The sequence below is a fragment of the Sinohyriopsis cumingii genome, chromosome 19 (assembly GCF_028554795.1).
Source record: "Sinohyriopsis cumingii isolate HCF-2022 chromosome 19, ASM2855479v2, whole genome shotgun sequence".
NCBI classification, from domain to species: domain Eukaryota; kingdom Metazoa; phylum Mollusca; class Bivalvia; order Unionida; family Unionidae; genus Sinohyriopsis; species Sinohyriopsis cumingii.
Window position 1 is genome coordinate 24213068 of NC_142979.1, and position 23009 is coordinate 24236076.

General features: G+C 34.2%; 2 protein-coding genes across 3 annotated transcripts in view; one reads left to right on the forward strand and one right to left on the reverse strand.

Annotated features, from left to right (window-relative positions):
- The window catches only part of LOC149775291 (nonsense-mediated mRNA decay factor SMG9-like), a 35255-nt gene extending 31324 nt beyond the window's left edge, over nucleotides 1-3931 (reverse strand). For both annotated transcript variants that reach the window (XM_089942946.1, XM_089942947.1), the window contains exon 1: nucleotides 3778-3931. In XM_089942946.1, the coding sequence (XP_089799072.1) occupies nucleotides 3778-3855 (78 nt within the window). In that variant the 5' untranslated portion in view covers nucleotides 3856-3931. The remainder of the gene's footprint in view (nucleotides 1-3777) is intronic.
- A 24-nt stretch (nucleotides 3932-3955) lies between these two features.
- The window catches only part of LOC149775292 (spermidine synthase-like), a 32465-nt gene continuing 13411 nt past the window's right edge, over nucleotides 3956-23009 (forward strand). Inside the window, exons 1-5 of the mRNA XM_089942948.1 lie at nucleotides 3956-4172; nucleotides 13549-13669; nucleotides 15121-15213; nucleotides 17642-17795; nucleotides 20238-20321. Of these exons, the coding sequence (XP_089799074.1) occupies nucleotides 4042-4172; nucleotides 13549-13669; nucleotides 15121-15213; nucleotides 17642-17795; nucleotides 20238-20321 (583 nt within the window). The 5' untranslated portion in view covers nucleotides 3956-4041. The remainder of the gene's footprint in view (nucleotides 4173-13548; nucleotides 13670-15120; nucleotides 15214-17641; nucleotides 17796-20237; nucleotides 20322-23009) is intronic.

The following is a 23009-nucleotide window of genomic DNA, read 5'->3' on the forward strand; positions in this document are numbered from 1 at the left end:
TCAATAATGGCTACTTTGTATGCTACTTTTCAATCCCAAGAATGATCACTGTGATGCTGTAGCATCTCCATTACCACCAAAGAAACCTACACGAGTGAAAACCTGGCATTATTGTAGCATATATACAAACATTAATTACCATAATTAAATTAAAAGAAGGAATGGAGAAATATACCATGTAGCTTACATGCCCTCAAAAAATTATTCAGAATAAATGTTACTTAGTAAACAATGTTAAATGCCTTTTGAGTTGAGAATAAACAAGGGATATAAAATGTAGGAAAATTAGTTGCCACATGTAGCTAGTAACAACAAAATTGGGAATCTTTTATTTGCCAATCAACTGATGGTGCTAAAATAACAAGCACTGTGGAAAATTGTTTCTTTGAATTAAGTCGGAGGGCCAGTACTTTGCACAAGATAACTGCAATGATATGGATTAACTGCTAAATTAGTTACGCTGGCTTTATTTGCTAGTGTGCCATTTGGCCACAGCTGACCAGAATATTAAAGAAGGCATGCCCTGGGACAAAATAAGGCGCATCACGGGGAGATACGGCATGTCCTTTTAGAATTTCACATTTATTGGACCCGGAAAATCGGTCAATATTTAGCGAAAATGAGGCTTTAAAAAAATGACGCTAAATACCCCCTCATTTTAGGTCCCAATCTTCCTTTCTTCATTCAATGTCCCTACTTGGCTTTTGAAAAGTTGACAGGAATGAAGGGTGGATGTCTCTCTCGGGGTCTCACTAAACACCCGAAGACTCTCAAAGAACACATCAACACTCAATAAATTGCCTACTTTAAATTTCAACAACACAAACAAACATAGAAACAAAAAGTGTGAATATTTAGCGATGTTTATGTAACGGAAAAAGTAGCGAGGTCAAAGAGTTGCCAAGGGAAATAACTCCCTTTTCGACGAAGAATGTTCGGGTGCAGTAACGTGAATATTTATCAACATTTATAAATAAGTAGCAATACCACATGGGAGCAAGACATTTCGACCCCAAGACACTTCAACTCCAGTCAAGGGACAATTCGCCCCCAATTCATGCATATTTAAAATAATAACTAACACTACTATTAATTTCCACTAACCACGCCATTATTCATTGGCATCTGCAATTAAAGAAGATACTAACATATCTCTAAGTCACCGGGAAAAAAATGTCAACAGTTAATTATAATTAAAGTCACTTTTATTAAGTTAATGAATGCACGCTAATCTGAATGAAAAGAAATCACATTTACTGCACACTAGAAATTTGCATAAAAAATCCAATTTTGTTTTAGAAACAATAATTAACACACTGCTAATGGTCATTCCCACTAATCACATGGTTATTCATTGATGTCTGCAATATATAAAAAGATGTACAACAGTTAACAATAATTAAAGTCACTTTTATTAAGTTAATTAATGCACACTATTTTGAATGAGAAAAAAAAGGTTTGAAAATTAAAAGCACCACACGCTTTAAATTTTACAAAAGAACCAAACATTTTCATTACATGCTAGTTTTTATCCTAAGCTTTAATCAAGGTGTTTGGCATACTTGTGTGTACATTTTGCATTATATTAATTATAGTTTATATTGTGACATTTCGATCGGATATATTTTGGTACAATATGAACTGAACTGTGTTAATTGTGACAATGGCGTTTTATCCTTGTGTACAATATCATAATCATGTCAGGCCTTGCCAGCTTGCTTTGTCTTGTAATAGATGTGGGAAACTACAGCATCACATTTGTGATACAGGTTAGTGTAATGATTCATTATCCTTTTTTATTCTGTCAGTCTTCATCTCTTAAATATTTATTTATTTATCTATTTATTTCTGAATTGAACATACATAGATGATGCTTGTATATTCATACATTTTAGATATAATAGTATATATATAATTATTTTTTTCCTTCAAGCTTACCAACTTCATACAGTTATATAATTTCTTTATTTTTAAAACATAATGTAAATAATTAAATATTGAATCAATTAACGATTAGCAAAAAAATCTTACTAATTTCAATATTTCAGGCTGACTTCAACACTGTTTGCAGTAATTGCGAAGTATTAGATGTTTGACTTTAAATACCAATATATCATGTTCTGTATTTTTAAATGTATTTTATTTCTAAATTAATTAGTACTGAGCATGAAGTTAGTAGCGAAATCTTCTATACAATAAATCAATACTACGATTATAGATACATGTAAATTCTTAATAATATTTAGCTTTCCAAAACAAAATATATATTTTATAATTAGCAGTATATAATAATAATAGCTTTATTAATTATGGTATATTTTCCATTTTGTGATTTCATGTACTTTGATTTTTGTATACGTTTAATGCCCTTGATGACGTTTGCGAAAATCTGTTTTTTTGCTTTTCGGATTTGCACCTCCAGATGCTGTCATGTATGTGTCAAATGTGTTCTTTTTTCATTAACTGATAATTCCCGCTGTTGTAAAGAGCGCTTCTATCATCTATGAAATGGAGCTGTGTCATGCTAAGAAGTTTATGTATTAGATCTTGCGCGTGTTGTGGTTTCCAGTCAACGGAAAGTTGTAAAATGTTATTCATGGACTCATTGTCATTAGTCTAATTCACGCGTTCAGCATTTTTGCAGCTATCTTTTGGAAAAAATATTTATATCATCTTGGTTTCAAGTTATTTATAAAGTATGGTGCAAATGTTGGATGCTGTTCATTGATGATTGTTTCCAAAAGTTCTGATCGACTTTCAAAACCTATTGCAGTATTTTCGTCTGTGATGACACAGGTATAAAATATTTGGGTCATTATTGTATCCGTGCTCCTATGATAATAAGAATAACATTTTGAGCCAATCATATTTCGGTGTTGACGTTAGTGCCGCCTATTTTGAAAATAGAGATGCATGTATACGATGTGTTGTGCAGTGAAGAAGACAATGTATAATACTTGCATGGAACAGGATTCCTAAAGTTGAATCGAGTTAATGGTAAGTAAAAAACTTACTTTTGCATCTACTGCTGTTCTGTAATTCAAGAACAGATGCAACATAGAGTTGAAAACATTGTCCATATCACTCTTGTTACCGGTTTTCAGATGAGCACGGAAGTGTCCACAAAGGAAAACTTAGCGAAAATCGCACGTTTCGGAGCCCGTAACTTCAGTTTGGTACAACGCAGAAAAGTCAATGATGGCTTGATGGATAGAAAAATATATCAGAAGTAAAACAAGCCATATAGTATGGTCGCGTGCCTTTAAAGACGGAAATAGCAGAAGGAAATCGAGGGTGGGTCATGGGTGGAGCGAAGTATTTGGGAGTTCCGTACCTTCTCTCATATATTATGATAGAGAGGGTCCCATGTCAAAACGGGTCATTGGGGTAATCTAAGGTATTTTTGTCACTCTGTATGATTTGTTTCCTTTAGATTATTATTTTTTTCTTAACATCAAGCTCGCGTCGAGCATCTGGGAAATAGGGACATCAGCCAATACTATTAATCGTTTATAGTAACAATGTCTGTATGTGTGTTTGCTTTTTTTCGCTTTTTAGTACGTTTTTGAGAGCTTTGGTGCCAATATATGTAATATTGTGGTGTTCTTGAAGAGTCTTGGGGATTCCTGGGGTGTCTTGGGGTGTTTAGAGAGACCGTCTCTCTCGTAGGACTAGGTTGTGAAAATAGGCTACACATAAGCCACTGGTTTGTATAGCCTCTCCACTTCAGAAAACAAATTTAAAAAAGTATATAACATGTTGCAATCACAAATGAACCTTTCTTGGTGGTCCTCCTCCTCTTCTACCACGTCGTCGCCCTGATCTTCCCCTTTCTCTATCGATAGGATCAGACATTATACTTAAAAGAAAATGCGTTTTTCACACTTTAACTAAAATCTGCATCATCGAGACGCTAAGAAGACTGGGTAGTATTTCTGGCTATGGTAATTTGCATAAGTATTTATAACCAGTCCACATCCAGCACATGACAGAGCACGTATTGATCAGGTCCTTGCTGTAATATTTCGGAAATTGGAAAGGATGTCATTCATTAAAGACGGCTGGTTTTGGGAGACAAACGAGCAGTGGGCTGGATTCGGTGTCGGCCTAGGGATAGAGAAAATTCTTTTCCAGGAAAAATCAAAATATCAGGATGTTCTTGTCTTCAAAAGGTACACAGGGCGGGTGGGACCAAAACCTTTGGTAAAGGTCTTGGGTCAAACTTAAGAACGATAGATGCACTTTATTAATGTTTCGATCAGCGATGACAAGCATTAATTAGACTCCTTCTCATTTTTTGCAGTTGTAACATTTTGACATTTTGCACAGGTGCAAAAAAAATAATATCTGTATTCAATAAATCTTTTTTTCTAGGAAGAAACAAATATGCCCGACATTCCTGTGATATGTTGTCTAACACAATGACATATATCAATATAATGGGATATTTGTTCATAACAGTATAAAGCTGGATTTAACCTCAGCGAAGTACAAATATATATCTTCCATGGTACCAAGACAGATACTTTGGTTTTGACCTTTTTGGTACTTGTGTAAAGATAATTATAAACAAGGATGGAGACCAGTCTAAATAGAAGTATACAAGTTTATATAAAAATATATGGGGTCTAACCCACTGTGAATTATACCCAGGCCTTCTTCATCTTGGAAAGTAATAACCTGGCATAATTACAGCCAAGTTAGAGAATTATTTAATCCCTTCATCTCTCATATCTTACAAATTAGTAATTTTGAAATGCCATTGTCTACAATTATTGCAATGTTAATTTCATGCAATTTTTGGGACATAGAGTTGTCTAATGTACATAAAGATGTGCAGTGACATCATACAGACTCTCACAGAGGTAAAATCTGAAGCCACTACATGTACAGATGTATACTGTATACAAAATATGAGATGCCAACTGCCACAGTGGCTTCAGTTATAATATGGAGGTGGACTCAAGGTGATAAAATTTACAAAATGATACAAATATTCTGTAAGTAGTGTCAGAAGTTGTATCCATTTTTTAAAACCTGCCAATCATTATACAGTAATGGATCTAAATAAAAGTAACTTTACCCAAGAATATTATTTTTGTTCATATTTTGCATGTAAGATATCAGTATTTTGACTGTCATTTAAATAATAAGTAATTTAGGCATTAGTTTTATTATAGAGGAATTATCAAGCTCTATAGTGTATGTGGGATCAAAGTTATAATGAAAATATTTAGATGACTCGGTAGAAAAAAGTGAAATAAAACTATTGAAGAATGACATTACAAACACAATTTTAAAATAATGAGTGATATTTTTTCATCATAATATAAATTTGTAAAATTGTATCAGATTATGAATTAAAATTATTTGACTAATTGTAATAATTATAATAATTGTTTGTATATTAATTTTGTCATTTTCATTTATATTTGTAGGATTTTTTTCATAATTCAAAGAATTTTTTCACCGGTTTTGTCTCCATTCTTTTTAAATTAAGCAATTGCACCAAGAACATCTTTATATACATAAATATTGGTCGCAAAATTGCTTGGCTCACAAATATCTATATATGATATCAAGTGTTGAAAGGTAGGTTAAATAGGGTTTGAGCTTTGTCTTATATACACCTACATTTGTCTGTCTTTCTTTCTGTGTGTCCCACTTGCCAAACAAGAGGTCATGAGTTTGAAATTTATGGCAGAATCCCATAATTTTTGTTACTCTTTTTGTATTTATATGTTCAAACTTTCTTTTGCTCATTCCAATTTTTTTATTTTTTATAAATATCTGTTTAATTTTTTTGTTTAAAATTTCTTTTATCATCCCCATCCTATGATGGGCTATCCAGTTGCTAAACAAGAGGTCACAAATTCAAAACTTATGATGGCATCCCAAATTTTGTGTGCAGTATTTTTGTATTTTTATAATCAAACTTTTAAACTCTCACATCCTAGATTTTTTTTAAAAATTAAAATACTTTTTTTTCCCCATCCTAGGATGGGCAGTTAACCTAGTGTTAAAATAATTGATACTCATGAGCATTTCATTTGTAGTCACTAATATAACTTACATTTAGTACATATTAAAGCACCATTTCTAACAGTCTTCATGGATAATAAAAGTCTCACTCAAAACTAAGGTCGAATTTAGTTCTGATCAAAAAAGATAAATGGTTTGAGAATAAAGTTTTCCAACTTTTAAATTTATTGCTGTAATAAATGTTAGTTTTCTCAGCAAAAAAATCACAGGTTATTAGATTTAATTGCAACCGTTGTTGCATTTGTTGTCATTTTTTGCTTTTATCATGTATTGCAGATAAGCAGTCTCAGGTTCACCAGTCTTTTTTGTTGTTGCTATAAAACGGTCAGTTGTATGCTTTTATATTTGTATTGATTAGCTGTATGTTTTAAGTCTTTATTTTGCACTTTTTCGTCAAGAGTATTAAACATTCCATGTTTTACTAGACTGGAAAGCTGCAGTGGCTTACAATATCAAATCATCAACCCCACCTTGATAGCCAGGCCCCATCCCCCTACCCTTGCCAAGGCTCATCATGCAAAATCCATCAGATGTATGATATGTCTTCCTGCAAGTTTGGGCAGAAAATATTTGAAAGTTTCAGTGTGAATCTCACCTTTGACCCCCTCCTTCCCAAGACTCCAGGTGTGGAACCCAAGGTTTTCACTCCTTTTTGACCATTTGTCTAGGGCATATAACCTCAGGGTTTAGTGAAATTCCTCTAGGTATTGTAGGGAGAGATTTGGTAACACAGGTGATTGGTATATAGTTTATTCAAATAAAGATTATCCCAAAATCACTTTTATGACACAAGAAATGATAAAGAATCCTCAAATGTCATTTATAAATTGAATCCATTTGTATGACATTCCCAATTAACCTATGATTTGTTTTTAGTAGTAATGATTTGTATTTGGTAAATAACACTAACTGTACCCCAACCCACTGTAAGTGTAATAGGGTTGTTTTGACTTACTTTTGCATCCTTCTAAGTCCATCCTTACATACATACATACATACATACACACACACACACACACACACATACATACATACATACACACTATTGTGCTATTTAAATAATTTTTATATTTTCAGTTCTTGCTGTTTTTGACTTTTTAACTTTTAATTTCTTTTGCATTTTAATGCCTTGTACCTTTTGTAAAAAAAAAAGTTCCAAATATTAGGGATATTATTAGTAACCTGTTTTCAGTCCAGTTTATTTTATGTACAGCATGCACAGTACACAGTCCATCATGCACCTTCAATTCATTTTTATGGAGCAATTGTTGAAACTTCCCATTCATATTTCCAATCCACTAAACTATGTCATTTTGCATTGTTTTATCTCTTAAATAATACATGAAGTACATGTAATATTATCTATCATTCTGTTTACAGTTGATAAGCCCATTATGATTCAAGATCTTCAGACTAAATACTTGTAATATTATCTATCTTTCTGTTTACAATTGATAAGCCCATTATGATTCAAGATCTTCAGACTAAATACTTGTAATATTATCTATCTTTCTGTTTACAGTTGATAAGCCCACTATGATTAGATGCATAAATGCTACACTTTAGCTACATACACCTAATCCTACAACTGATTGCAAGTTTAGATATTGCTGGTATTTTCCTTAAATTTCAGTTAGTTTAATTTAATTGCCTGCAATGGGTACAGAATAAATGAGAAACAAGATGTAAATAAATAAATAATATTTTTAGACGTGTGTGTGTGTGCGCACGTTATTTGGATTTTTAACATATCTTTAACAGTGTTTCAGTCTTATCACTATGTCTGCAGTGTGGCAGTTGATAGTGATGCCTAGCACTGGGACATCATGCCACAGACATGTAGCATCATGTTCCACCTAGTAAAATTATCTTGAAAACAGGCTGACCAGTCCTAACACTAGCCTCTTAATGCTGAGTGCCAAGCAGATGTTACTAACATTTTTATAAGTCTTTGATATAGGCTGAGATTCGAACCTGTGACCTCCCACATCCAAGGTGGACACTGCAACCATTTAGGCCACCAGAGTGGTCTCTTTCTAAAAGATGTCGAAGCACATTACAAATCTGTCAGAAAATAATGAAGGCACATGTAAAATGCAAGCAGTAATCACTAAGTAAAATTTGATAGATAAAATAAAAGCACATTTCATATGCAAAATATATAATTATAAAGTGTTCTTGTGATAAGAGAATTTATGGAAGATACTAAGCATACAGAATAGAAATGTTTAGATATTACAGAAATAATATAGGAAAGAAAATTATGTCTGTCTGTCTCTCATCCTAGCAGCTTTAATTGATCTCTCTCGCTCTCTCATCCAGTGCAATGTTGCAGCTATAATTAATTAAAAAGCTGTAGTTTATGGTTGACTTTTAAAAAAGGGTAGCCGTGTTAGTTATTATTGCCACTATGGCTTAATAACTCAAGTTTGATATTTTGTAAGCTGTTTAAAAAAAGTAAGAAAACTTAATTACTAAACTAATGTATACAGTAATAATGGGCACCCTATGACAAATGTCCAGCATGCTGAGTTTTCTTCCCATCATTTCAACTCATCAATTGGACATGTCAGGCAAAAATCAGAATTTTGGATGCTCTGCTGAGTACATATCATATTATTGAAAATCATTATGGCTGACGGGTACAGCAAAATGGCAACCCCATGAAATGTGGTGACAGTATTATATAGCATTACTCTATTTATTATTACATAAATAAATGCTGCTAAAACTAATTCCAGTCTGTAAATGGAAGTCAGTTGAGTTGAGTGTAGACTGTTTTGGATACTTCTGAGTACATATCATAATATTATTGAAAATCATTATGGCTGATGGGTACAGAAAAATGGCAACCCCATGAAACATGGTGACAGTATAATATAGCTTTACTCTTGTGTAATGTTTCATTAATAAATGCTGCTAAAAATAATTCCAGTCTATAAATGGAAGTCAGTTGAGTTTGAGTGTAGACTGTTTTGGATACTTTATGCTCTCTAATGGTAAACTTCTTTGTTGGTTCCAAAAAACATAACTATTATTAGCTTGTTTGTTTTTTTTTTAATGGTAGCATACTGGTATTTAATCTTTTATTAAGACTCTTTATGATGAAAATCAACAGAGGTATATCCAGGCAAAACTAATCCATAATTTTAGAAACCACTTTGGATGTACTTGCTCAGTTGAAGAAGACATTCACTCACTATATATCTCACCTGCATTACCATGGCATCATTCTTCCAGTAGTTTGCTGGTGACACTAGCAATTTTAATGTTTTTCCAAGTCTGAAAGTGGGAGGCACTGGAGCTTGATTGAGACAGCAGGTTCCACTAAACAACATTTTTCTCTGTAGTTCCTTATACCTTTATGATAGATAAATCCCTGTTCAGCTCCATTTTTTTTAAAGCTAAATGCTGACTGCAGCGTGCTTACTATGTATTTTTCTCAAATGTTTCCAATATATGACTTGATACAGGTGTATATTTGACCAGTAGTGTATTGTACTATACTCAAGCATTGAAAGGTGGGTGATCAATAAGACCATGGTACACCAGCTGTTTTCCCCAGCCAGAGTCGAGCTCAGAACCATCTGTTAACATATTTGTTACACAGGTTTAGTAGTCATAAATGTTTTTTGCAGATATAAATACTTTTTTTGAAATACTAATATGTCCCTTCTCTGACTTTTTCATTAGATAGTATTAGTTTCACTTGAAAATCAAGTTTAATCTGGTTCTGATAATAACAGCAAAAAAAAAAACATTTACAGGCAGATTGTTTCTAATTTTATGTGATAAAACAATCCTACACCATTGACTCATTTTCATCACAACGAATGCTTAATTGTTAACTATCCAGAATAGGGTTTTTCCTGTCTAGTAAACATGGAATGTTACTTTGTTTTCTTTCATAAATGGGTCAAGGACATTACACTTAATTTGTGTAATGTTATCTTTCTGTTATCGTGTGATCAGCATGTTTGTAATTAAGTGCACGAGTATTACATTTTATCATCAGAAAAATCATACATTTTGATGCCAGGTTGAAATCATGTTGATAATTTCCTTAAATTGGAAGTTAGTGCTAATATGTTGGGTGGAGAATAAGTGAGAAACATAATGAAATTAAATAAAATTTATTTTCAAAACAATGCACATTATAAATTACTCAGCAAGAATTAAGAATTTTTTATAGAACCCAAGCAGTGCTGCATTTGTACAATTTAGTATTTGCTATAGATATATGCATTAAATACACATTTCTCATGCCAACTGTTAGGGCATAACCGATTAGCATTTTTCTACTGATTTCCGATTCCGGATTTTGGGCATGAAATTTTTCCGATTCCGGATACGATTCAATTAATCGGAAATGCTAAATTAAAAGGTTTTTCAAATTAACTTTTTAAACCGTGTTACACACGTTTTGCATATCACACCGATGTCACAAGGGGAAGGATATGGCAGGACTATAGCAAAATGCAACGAAGTTCAAAGCCACAAAGAATCCATGAAATTTTTTATTTTTTTGCCAGTTCCGACCCATTCTTTGTTCAACAATTAGTTGATCTTGCCGCCAGGCTTTTATTTTACCGCCTTAATCATTTATGTCGGCAAGCGGCCAGTTCCATCCTGTACTATATTCAACAATTAGTTGATCTTGCCGCCATGCTTTAATGTCGCGGTCAAATAAAAATAAAACAGGATTTTGTTTGGTCCTATAAAGTTGGCCTCTTGCGGAATCATTTTCTTTTAATACCTCATTAGCATGTGTCAATGTATTCAATATTATACCTTCATTATTGAGGATGTTGACATAAATGGGTAGGACTGTATTATATATTTTAATAAATTTAAATCTTTCGGTCTAACTCAAGTATTATCGTTTCACCCCGTTGTGTTGACCATATTGGACTTTTCTGACTTCTTATTTAACTTTATTAATGCACTATCGAATGACACGCAGTGTTAGACACGGTGCTATAGAAATTCAACTTTATTATTTTTATTATCCGAATCGGTCGTTCCTGCCTTGTCCGACTCCGATTAATCGGAAGTTCATACTATCCGGTGGAATCCGATTTCCGGATCAAAAGTCGGTTATGCCCTTCCAACTGTATCATATGTTTTTGTGATGACAAAAGTCTATAAAAGAAACCACACTTCCCCATTATAATGAAGTAGTTGGGGTCCATAACATCATCACACACCACGGATGAATGTCTTCTATACCCCTTTATCAGAGGTGGCTAATTGCAGAGATTTCCTCCTTTCTCATGAATGTGCATAACCCTGCTTAACTGGTCACTCTGAGGGCAGTAAACCTTTCTTTCTATTGTGACCCAGCTAGGCCTTTCACAGTTTGAACCAGTCAATCAACGTTTCTCTTTCAAACACAGTCACGCATGACAGCCATCTTGAAAATCTTGTTATTGTTAATAATCCTTAAAAAAAAACAGTCCTATCAACATAGGGTTCTTACCAGAAGGCTTCTTATAATGTTGATTCTACATTAATATGTGCAGATCTGATGTCCAATATGGTGACCAGTATGGCCATCTTGAAAATCCTCTTGTGGCTAAGCCTCTTAAATGGAAAGTAATTTGGAATAGGGTTTTTATCAGAAGAGTGCTAATGATGTTTAGTTGGACTTACAGGAAAATAGTGCAAACTGACCTTCAGTATGGCCCCCATGGTGGGCATCTTGACAGTATTGTTATCTCTACTCTTTTCAAATGGATGGCTGTAGAAACATGGGGTTTTAACCAGTAGACTTATAATAACAGTGCCAATCATACATGAAATATGACTGCAATGATGGCCATCTTGAAAGTTTTGCTGGCACTACTTAATGAATGGATGATCATACTGTTATGGCATTTTCACCAAAAGATTTAAAATGATGTCTTCTTGGTCCTCAGTGAAAATGGTTCCAATATTTTATCTAGTATTCTCACCACAGCAGCTAATTTCAAAAACTTGATTGCTGACAAATTTCAGAGCTGGTTTTAACACTCAACAGTTAAAAGGAAGAAATGATCATATCTTGAATCCATGAAAATTCTTTTTCCCCGGTAGAGTGTCCGTACCTTTGTGACACTTATTATCATCCATCCATCCATTAGCACAAGTTTCAAATTGCAATTACTCCTGAACTACTTTGATGATTGCCATGGAACTTTATACACACATTCTTCCAGTTGGTCCTGAATTACATCCAGTATGGTCAAAACAACAGACATCTTCAAAATCGTGTTATCACTACTTATTGGAGTATCATCTCAAGATGGTATTTTTACTAAAAGATTTATTACGACATCTTGTTGGTCCTAAATGAAAATTGTGCTAATCTGATGTGTTGTCTGGCCACAATTGGAGCCATATTGAAAATCTTATCGTTTCTCTTTCTAAGAAAAATCATATTGACATGGGCTTTCAATAGGAGACTTATTATAAAGTCTAGTTGGTCCTAATTTAAAATGATTCCACTTGGATATCCAATATGTACTCTACAATGGCATCCTCAGAATCTTGTTGTCACTGCTTCTTTAGAACAGATGGTCATATCAGTATGGAGATTTCACCAGAAGATTTCCTATGTTGTTTTGTTGGTCTTAAATGAAAAAAAGGATGCCACCTGAACATCCAATATGGCCACCACAGTGGCCATATGGAAAATATTATTATATATACTCCACCAGAATGGACGGTTATATCAATATGGGGTTCTCACTAAAAGACTTCTTCTTACATCTAGATAAAAAAGGTGCCTATCAGACATTCAATATGGCCACCAAAGCAGCCATCCTGAAAGGTCCTGCCAGCAGTGGGATTTTCAACAGAAGACTTCTCATAATGTCTTGTTGGTCTTCAATAAAAATTGTGTCAATCTGTTGTCCATTATGGCCACTATATTGGCCATATTGAAAACCTCATCAACAACTCCTCATAATATGGAAAGTCATATATAAAAAATGGTACAGATCTCGCAGCCATGATTGTTATGATTACAATTCATACATGGGAAGTCATACTAACCAGGGGTTTTCACTAGAAGACTAATTATGATTGCTAGTTGGTCTTGAATGAAAAGGGTGCCAATCTGAATGTGTAATCATACCAGTGTGGGGTTTTCACTATAAGTGTTCTTCAGGTGTTTATTCTGTCCTAAATGAAAATAGTGCTGATTTTACGTCCAGTATTGGCTTCAACAGCGGCTGATTTGAAAATCTTATTGCTAAGGAATATCAGAATATGGTTTCAGCACTCATTAGTTCAGAAGAAGAAATAATCTTGTCTTGAATTTGTGGAAATTCATTTTCGACAGTAGAGCCTGAGTTTGTTCTCAGACTCTAGTTTAAATAATAATTATTGCCTCCAGCCATGTCTGGATTATTGGTATTTTGCTGTAAACACTTGTCCTTGATTAACAGGTGTCCTTTACTTTGGAGCTACCCATTTTCACTGCAGTTGCATTTATTTTTGCATGCTACAGTATTTTCATTGCAGCACTACATTTGGTAATGTTCTTGTCCTGGATGGCTGCATCCAGTGTACAGAGAGAGATGAGTGTTGCTACCAGGAAATGATTGTCCACCTTCCTCTTTGCTGCCATACTGATCCCAGACAGGTGATTTACCTCAAAATATTTTCATAAATGACTTAGCTTTTACAAATTAGGCACCAATATCATATATTTCTTGTAAGTACTATTCCCTTTAAAAAGATAACAAAGAAAAAAATAACAAAGTCATATAACGTAATTTGCTAAAGAGTAATTCAGAAACAGCAGTGTTGGGAATATGCTGCAGGCATGCAAGAAATAACTTCTCTACAGAATTTTAAAATTCTGCATTTTCTAAATATGCTGTTTTCAGTTTTGACATTTTTTATATCAAATTTTGGATAAAGGTATGGTTCCCTCACTGATATAAAATTTGTTCACTATTGCAGATGATTCTTCAATAAAGGTATCCATGCTTACGAAACACAGATGCATATTTTATCATGGTGTTGACATTCTTTTAAGTTCCTGCATTACCTGTGGCTAGCATGCTCCAGTCTTTCTGCCTAAAATCACTTTTTTATTTGTTGATTATATCGACTTCAACTATCATGATTATATACCACCTAAAAATCTTGGACTCTTTGAGGGAATGCAGTGCATATATATTTTTATTAAAATTTGACCTTATGCTCAAGGTTTTTAAATGTTTTATATTTTTTACTTTTATCTTTTATTGTATATACCTTTTACTGAATTGTGACATCTTTACCGTTTGTCTCGGTTTTGTACACGTACTTCCTGTTTCATTACTTCAAAGTGTTCATCTTCTTAATGTCTTTTTGCAGTTCTTTATATTTGCATTTTAGAACTTCACCTTTAAATGGATACCAATTAGTCAGTATTGTGCTTTTGTGCCATTAAACCTCAGTTTACATGGAAATAAAGTCATACCTACATATATATACATACAGACATGCATACATACCTACATATATATATCCATACATAGATCCAAAATATAATTTATAGTTTTAAGCCTTACTTTTGACATCAGTATCCATTTCTCGAGCATTATCTGCTCAGATCAGAATTTACATTATTCTCTGTCAATTTTATTGCATTTTATTAATTACTTTGGGTGGTATTTAAAAAGTTATAATTAAAAATAAAATAATTTTAATGCTCAGCAGATTCTTAAGTATGCATTTTTTGTGTAGAATTTTAAATTGAATGCAAAGATTTTTATCCCAATAATGAGAGGAGAAAAAAAAATACAATCGGTATGGATACATGGAGTAGTAACAATTAGATTATTTTATAACATTATCAACATTACATTATATGCCTCAATTTTCAACACATCACTTAATTGCCACATTTTCAAACTTCACCACTTTTTATTTAACAGTTACTTAAATTCTTTGAATTTATTTCATTATAAAGATAAGGAGCTATACACCACAAAGAAGTGCATTTTCTCTCTTCATACTTGGTGCTTTTCATATTAGCATGTGCATCTCGAAATCTTTGAGTCTTTTTCCCATTCAGAAATCTGAGGTTGTGTTGTATTTCAGGTACTTGTAGTTGGTGGAGGGGATGGAGGAGTTGTACGTGAGATACTAAAGCATCCTAGTATAGAAAAAGTGGTTCTGTGTGAAATTGATGAGGTAATCACTTCCTTCTTTTCATGATGTACTGTATTTTCTTATATGTGTCATATGTAGCTGGACATGTTGTCCCATTGTACCTCTTCTTTTATGTACTTTATATTATCTTGTTGGACATGGTGTCATTTCATACTTCCTTGATGTATGGTATTTATTTGTCTCTGTTCCCATCTAATTGTACATGGTGTCCCTTTATACCTCATCTGTCATGTGCTGTATTGTCATGCCTCTGTCAGCAGATGGATATGGTGTCAAATTATACCTTCCTTCTACTTGCCAACTGATGGTTGTACATTGTGTCACTTTATTCACAGCAGTATCAAGATTGTTATTACTTTATTACACGCATTACCTGTTTATACAGTGCCTCATTCATAACTTGCCTAAAAATAGTCACTTCTAAGTGCAGCTGTCTTATTACCAATACATAGCAATTTTCTTAAAACCTAGTAGTTTTATTGGACATGTCCATATTCTGAGAGAATGAACCTCCAGAATGAAGATCTCCTAAAATTGACAAAGAGAGCTCACTCTTGTATCTTGTATAAAGGGACACCATGAGGAAAATCTGAGAAAATATAATGATGATTTTCTTAGGACTATAATATGTTAATTCTGATGCAAAAAAAGGAAGGCTCTAGGGCTGCCAGTGCAGGTGGGCATCAGTTAGAGGCTCTGTTCTTTAAGAGAATTTTGCCTGAATGCATTGTTTATACAGTGGTCCCCTCTTTTGAGAAGCCCTTTCTAGAGAGGACATCCTTATTATAAGGTCATCCTGTCTAGTACAATAATAATATAATTATACCATTTCAATATCATAAAGATAGTTTGCCCTTTTTACAAGGCCACTTTTACACTATAGATTTGGCTGCTTCATAAGATGTGAACTGTTGTATTAAAAAAATGTTAAAGTATTTATAGCTTCCCAAATATTTCTGAAAGTTAGTGAGCAAAAGAAACCAAGAAAGATTTGTTTAAACACTATGCTTATCTTTGTATGTCCTCAACCAGATGGGTCACCTTTCTGTTTGTCCATATATGTGTACCATGATGTAAATCTTTTAACAGCCTAACAGTCACAATACAGACAGAACATTTCGATGTTTTGTTTTCTGTTGGGTATTTTTGTGAGGGGTTGGTATCAGGGCAAAATATGTTTTAAGAGATTTGATCTAGACTGTAAAGAGGGGATAGGTAAGTACCAATCATTATGTGGTTTAATGCATGCCAACAGAATCGTGGCTATACCGTTGTGTAAGTTTAGGTATCCAGATAAAACACACAAAACAAAGACAAAGCTGAAAGGCTCAAATCCATAAAATATAAAAATGATTTTTTTTATAAACCATATTTTTTAAAAGAAACCTCTCAAGACATTCACACCAAATGCATCCCAGGGCAAAAATGTTGTGTCCATTAGTGAAGTCTTACGATGTATGGAAGGGCACATCAGCCTTATCCTGTATGCTCAAGCTCACAAGACATGATTAGAGTAGAAAAATGTAAAGAATACTCTGAAATTCACTCTTAATTGTCAGGTACCAATTTGTTTTTTCTTTTCTTTCTTTCTTGCTTTAAAATCATAAATTTGAAACCCCAACAAAAGAGGAACCAATTATCAGTAAGTTAAAGGCCCTTCCCTCCACCTTCATCACTAGAAGCATATTTATCCATGAATTTAAGCCTGTTGTAATGACAATGTTTTTACTAAATCACAGGAATTGATATCAGTGAACTCTGTTTAAAAAATATGCCCACAAAATTAAATGAATTTATAGTCACCAAGAATAAAATGGATACTGCTTTTATAAAGAGTTTTAGTGTGTTTTTAAATATGTGTTTAATATAATTGTATTTAAACAATGTCTAATTAAGTATATTATACTGTTTCGAGAAATTTTACATATGCAGTAGACCTGGTCCCTCTGTCATAAAATATAACTTTACCTGGCTCTAAATCTTGTTTAAAGATAGTACAGTATTCTGATCAACCAGAATGTTGCATTTGTCAATTTCAAGTAAAATTTACAAATTGGAAGTGACATTTATTACTTGAAATGTTGAGTCACTTTTAAAATGGCAGGAACAAGCCTGGAATTTTTTACTTGGAGGTCTTTTTATCTTTTCACAACCAGTTATAAATGATGTTTCTTTTGAAAGATTGTTTGTTTCTGATTGGTAGATAGTGGAAACTGTTTCAAAGTCAAGCTCCGAGTTTTATGATTTCCAGGCCTGATATTTTCATTCTTTTGGTTTTTTGATGTGGAGAAAACACAGGCAAAATGATTCATCTCCAATAGATACCAGCATACAATGGGATAATACACATTGTCAAAAACTGCAAAGCAAACAGGTACCACTAAACTTTTAGTTGTTTATTGAAGTTTATTAGATGGTGATTCACTTTTTCTGTTGTTCTATGCTACAGATGGTTGTGGAGGTGAGCAAGAAGTTCCTGCCAGATATGGCAAAGAGTCTCTCTGACCCAAGAGTACAGATCCACATTGGAGATGGCATCCAGTTCACGAAGGAACATAAGGCTGAATTTGATGTCATCATAACTGATGCTCCAGACCCAATTGGTATGTTTAGTCATCCAGGAGAACATTTTGGCTATACATTGATTCAGAGATCCAGTCCCAGTTTTACTCATTTTCTCAAACTTTATCCTTCAATAAAGATTTTACATGATCTACCGGTATATAAAATTTAGAAAATTTTAGGACTTTGAATTTTGTTAAAGGTGGAGATAGTACAAATTCTCCATAGTTGGGGAAATTATTTTTTTTTCTTGAAGAATAAATTGGGGAATTTCTTATGTAATTTTCATAAAAGATAAAAACAAGGCTCATTTCAAGAAAATTTTCAAGTATGGAAAATATTTCAAAAATTTTGGTGAATCTTTGATTATAATTAATCAAAGGATGAATATTTTCAGGGTTCTCAGAACTAGTTTTGCAGTTTTTGGTGGTATATATTGTGTTCATCATCTGTGCATATCAACAAATCAGTGCATGTGCAGTTTTGTTGGTTATTGCCCTTTTCAACTAAAGCTGGATGCAATGTGTGACAGAATTTCGTGAATGCAACTACTTTAGTTTTCAGTGAATTGTATTCAAACAGAGTGCAGTAAAACATGTTTTGAAATACCTCCTGTCTTGAGAGGACAGAATCTCAGTGCACAGATTTATTGATTACATAGTGTTACAACATGTTTTGAAACACTATGATATTTTAACAGAAGGAGTGGTCATTCAAGGTAGGTTCTTCTGTACATATTAGTTTCATCTGAAGCTGTCCAATCATTGTACTTACTAATGGGACTGTGTGGGACTGGAAAGCTGTCCAATCATTGTACTTACTAATGGGACTGGGTGGGACTGGGAGGGACTGGGAAGCTGTCTGATCATTGTACTTACTAATGGGACTGGGTGGGACTGGAAAGCTGTCCAATCATTGTACTTACTAATGGGACTGGGTGGGACTGGGAGGGACTGGGAAGCTGTCTGATCATTGTACTTACTAATGGGACTGGGTGGGACTGGGAAGCTGTCTGATCATTGTACTTACTAATGGGATCGGGTGGGACTGGGAAGCTGTCCAATCATTGTACTTACTAATGGGACTGGATGGGACATGATGCATCATGTCTGCGGCATGATGCCTCATTGCTTGACACCACTATAAACTGCCACATTGCAGATATCATAGGGATATGACTGAATTTTTTAAAGCTATGTTATGCTCAATCACACACACACACACACCCTGACAATGTACTTCATGCAGACAGAGTTGATCTCCAGTGGCACCTTATTTCCCCAACTAAAAGACCCAATCACTGGAAGATATAAATTTCCTCTTCTTTATCAGGTTATAAAAGGAATATTGGTTCTTTACCATTCTAATGCTGACTGTGAGAGATTGTTCAGTATTGTTAAGAAAAATAAACCTAAATCAGATCCAGGCTCAATAAACTAAGTGCTCTACTGGTGTGCAAAACATTCATGGTCTCAGCTGGTACAAAGTGTTTTGAAATGCAACATGACAGCCTGTTGCTTTCTAAAGCTAAAAGTGGTATATATGAAAACTTAAAGTTTTTAATAACATTAAAACCCCAGAGGGGCAAATAAATAATTTTGTACATGTGTTTATTGAATTTTTAGCATGTTTTAAGTGGGTTACTCCTTTTCTGTTTGGATAACTCTTGTATGGCTGCTCTGATGGCCTAGCGGTTAGAGCATCCATCCCGGAAGCAGGAGGTCATTTGTTTGAACCCCGGCTGAGTCATATTAAAGACTTCTAAAAATGGTGCCAACAGCTGCCTTGCTAGGCGCTCAGCATTAAGAGGTTAGTGTTAGGACTGGTCGGCCTGATGTCAGGATAATGTGACTGGGTAGGACATCATGCTACATGTCTGTGGCATGATGCCCCAGTGCTAGACATTACTTTAAACTGCCACACTGCAGACATCATAGCAATATGACTGGAAAATTGTTAAAGCTATCTAAATCACACATACACACACACACGCATATATGCACATGATTTCCATTTATGCAGGGTGGTTGCTGTGGCAGGTTTGATGGTATTTAAATTTGTATCACATGTAGTACAAGTGATGTAAATATTGGTTTCTTTTATCACATTGGATTCAAATTTGCTATAGACGATGCAGGAGGTCATGGGTTCAAACCTCAGCCAAGTCATGCCAAAGACTTTTAAAAATGGTACTTACAGCTGCCTCACTAGGCAATCAGTATTAAGAGGTTAGTGTTAGAACAGTCGGCCAGGTGTCAGGATAATGTGACTGGGTGGTACATGATGCTACATGTCTGCAGCATGATGCTCCAGTGCTAGACATCACTATAAACTGTCACACTGCAGACATTGTTAAAGCTATGTTTAAAATTCCAAATCACGCACACACACACACACACAAGATAATGCATTTATTTTGGTTACATTTCTTACTGTCAGCAATGTTTTTGCAACAGTGTTGACACTTTATCTTTTTAATTTAGGAGCTGCTGTTGGCTTGTATCAGGAGAGTTACTACCAGTGTCTACGGGCTGCTTTGAAGCCAAATGGGATAATTTGTAGCCAAGGTCAGTAGCATGGTACAGACTTTACAGGTCTTGAAATTTAGAAGAGATCTGTTTAGCATAAATACTTACTTGTAAGTTGGATCCATCTGCAAACTGCATAGACCCAGATCTGCCATTGCATAAGGCATGTCTGTTTCTATGCAGCTTATTAGGAGTAATTGTTAGAACATACAAAAATGACCTTGATCCAGTCATGTATTATGTAATGACAATTCAGGTTCTATGTTGTGAGTATATATGGTACCTTGAAATTCGATTTAGAGACTTCTTGGCAGAAATACTGGGCTGCATTAACTAGAGATTGTAATGCACTGTGAGTGCTGAAGACAGGCCCAACTGAATGACCCATCTTATGGCAGGAATTTGTAACATGGCTGCTGATGGTTGCATCAGTTTAGTATTGTATTTGTTTATTTAATCCAGTAACTGTGTCTTAATATACATCTGTCGCAGAATTGCAACCGACTAAATGGACTAAATGAATAAGACAAACACAGTGTGAGAAAGATGGAAATTTATGAATGAATTAATAAAGATAAATATATGATGTAAAAATACAATGAATCTCTCACGCTCTCAACATACGATTTACTCGAATCACTCTACACAACATTCATACATCGAAAATAAACCAAAAATATTAAATCAAAATGAAGTACAGATCCAAGAAACCTCATGGACTGCACATACGCTTCAAACAGTATTTTACACAATAAGAGATTCACATAATCTCGAATATGAATTCTGTTAAGATTAAAAATAATCTTAAGAACACAACTAAGATTCAAAATAATCTTATGAACATAACGAAGATTCAAAATAATCTTATGGATATAAAAAATGCAATGGAACAACAATTGATCCAAATGTATGCTTCTAGACCCCTTGTATAGTCGCACGATTCCTTGGGTTGGTCCACACTCTTATCGACCGCTCACACCCTTTATGAATCCACCATGAGTACAGTCATACGTTACACGTACAGACAGCATACAGCACTTTTTCTAATTTGCCACGTCTACGTCCGTGGCACAGACATATGTACATACATACATATGTATCAACAGCACGTAGCATTAAATGTTCTGGAAACTCCAAATAGCTCTAAGCAACTTTAGACGGCTTCGGACAGCTTCAGACCGCTCTAGTCATATTCACAGTCACATTGACAATCACACTTCATAGACACAATCACAGCGACAGTCACAATCAGCTACAATAACAGTCAGCTACAATAACAGTCAGAATCAGCTTCAAACACAGTCAGCTACAAACACAGTCAGCTACAATAAAACCAAATTGGTCATAATAATAGTTTCTGTATAATCTCTAGATATATGATAATACTTTAACCTCAAACAGTTACTTGTAATTCAATACTTTAAATCTGCGTTGTAATAAATACATTATTACGCGATAAGACATTACAAACCGAATAAAAAGCTTCGCATATCAAATGAAAATGTAAATTTAACACTTACCCCTATGGCTGGAGAACAATGGAGAGTGTATACTCCTTGACGTGATCCAAAAACGACCAGTGTGGTTTTAGAAATTGGTCTTACTTAAATCCGTAGGAGAGTGAGTACAAGTCAGGGTAGAATACCCGTGCATATCATGTTAGTCACGTTACCTCGTCACAAGTAATCTCTGTGGCTAGGTACATGTTAATACAGTCGCTTACCTGGAAAAACACATTCACCCTAGATAACATTGTACACATGTACAACGAGAAATAGTTGAACAGTTTTAAGACAAAACCAAGTTATTTCTTTGCTAATTCTGTGGCAACATCATTCATATGTGATTGATGGTAATTTAACTGTATCTAGGCTATCTGAACCTCTTTTTACATGTCTAGCTCTTTTGCAAATGAAAACAAATTTCATGCATTTCTCAGTGGTAAGCTAATAATTTCACCTGCTGTCATTTGGTGGCAGCTCAATAGTAGGGCTGTTAGCTTAGCAATAGCTCTATGTTATCTCGTGCTAGCCTTATTGAGAACAGCCCAAATTTAGATCAAAATCAAGAAATAATGTATTTAACTTGGTGCTGGACAGAATTCTATGTATTACACAAAAAGCATCAAGTGTTATTATCAATGAAATTTGACCAACCCAGCATATTTTTCACCAGTTAATTACAGCATTCCCTCATTATAATGCTACTGCCCATAGAAGAGAGGGAGTATACTACTGCTTTATAGGGAGACTCCCTTTTAATAAAGTACATTATACATATAATTTTATTAGTACATAATAAACTGGAATCCATGACCACATCCACCAGACAGATGAAAGCATGCTATAATGAAGGCATCCACCTGGCAGCTAGAAACATGTTCTAATGAAGGCATCCACCTGACAGCAGGAAACCTGTTATAATGAAGGCACCTTCCTGACAGCTGGAAATGTGTTTTTATAAAGGGGCTAATTTGTAAGGGAGTGCAATTTTCATTGCCATCTCTGATGAAATATCTGATTTGAAGAAAAGTCCACTGAAAGAGTTCTTGAAAAAAAAGTGAAGTTACCATTGATCAGAATTGTGTATTGTTAAAATTTTAGTCCCCTTGATCCCCAGTTTTTTGGGGGGTTCTTCTTTGAAGCAAGTCATCAGTAAATTAAAATAAATTAGATGCTTGATGAACTCCTGGTAATATCAAATCAGTAAGCCAAGTAATTTCCAATA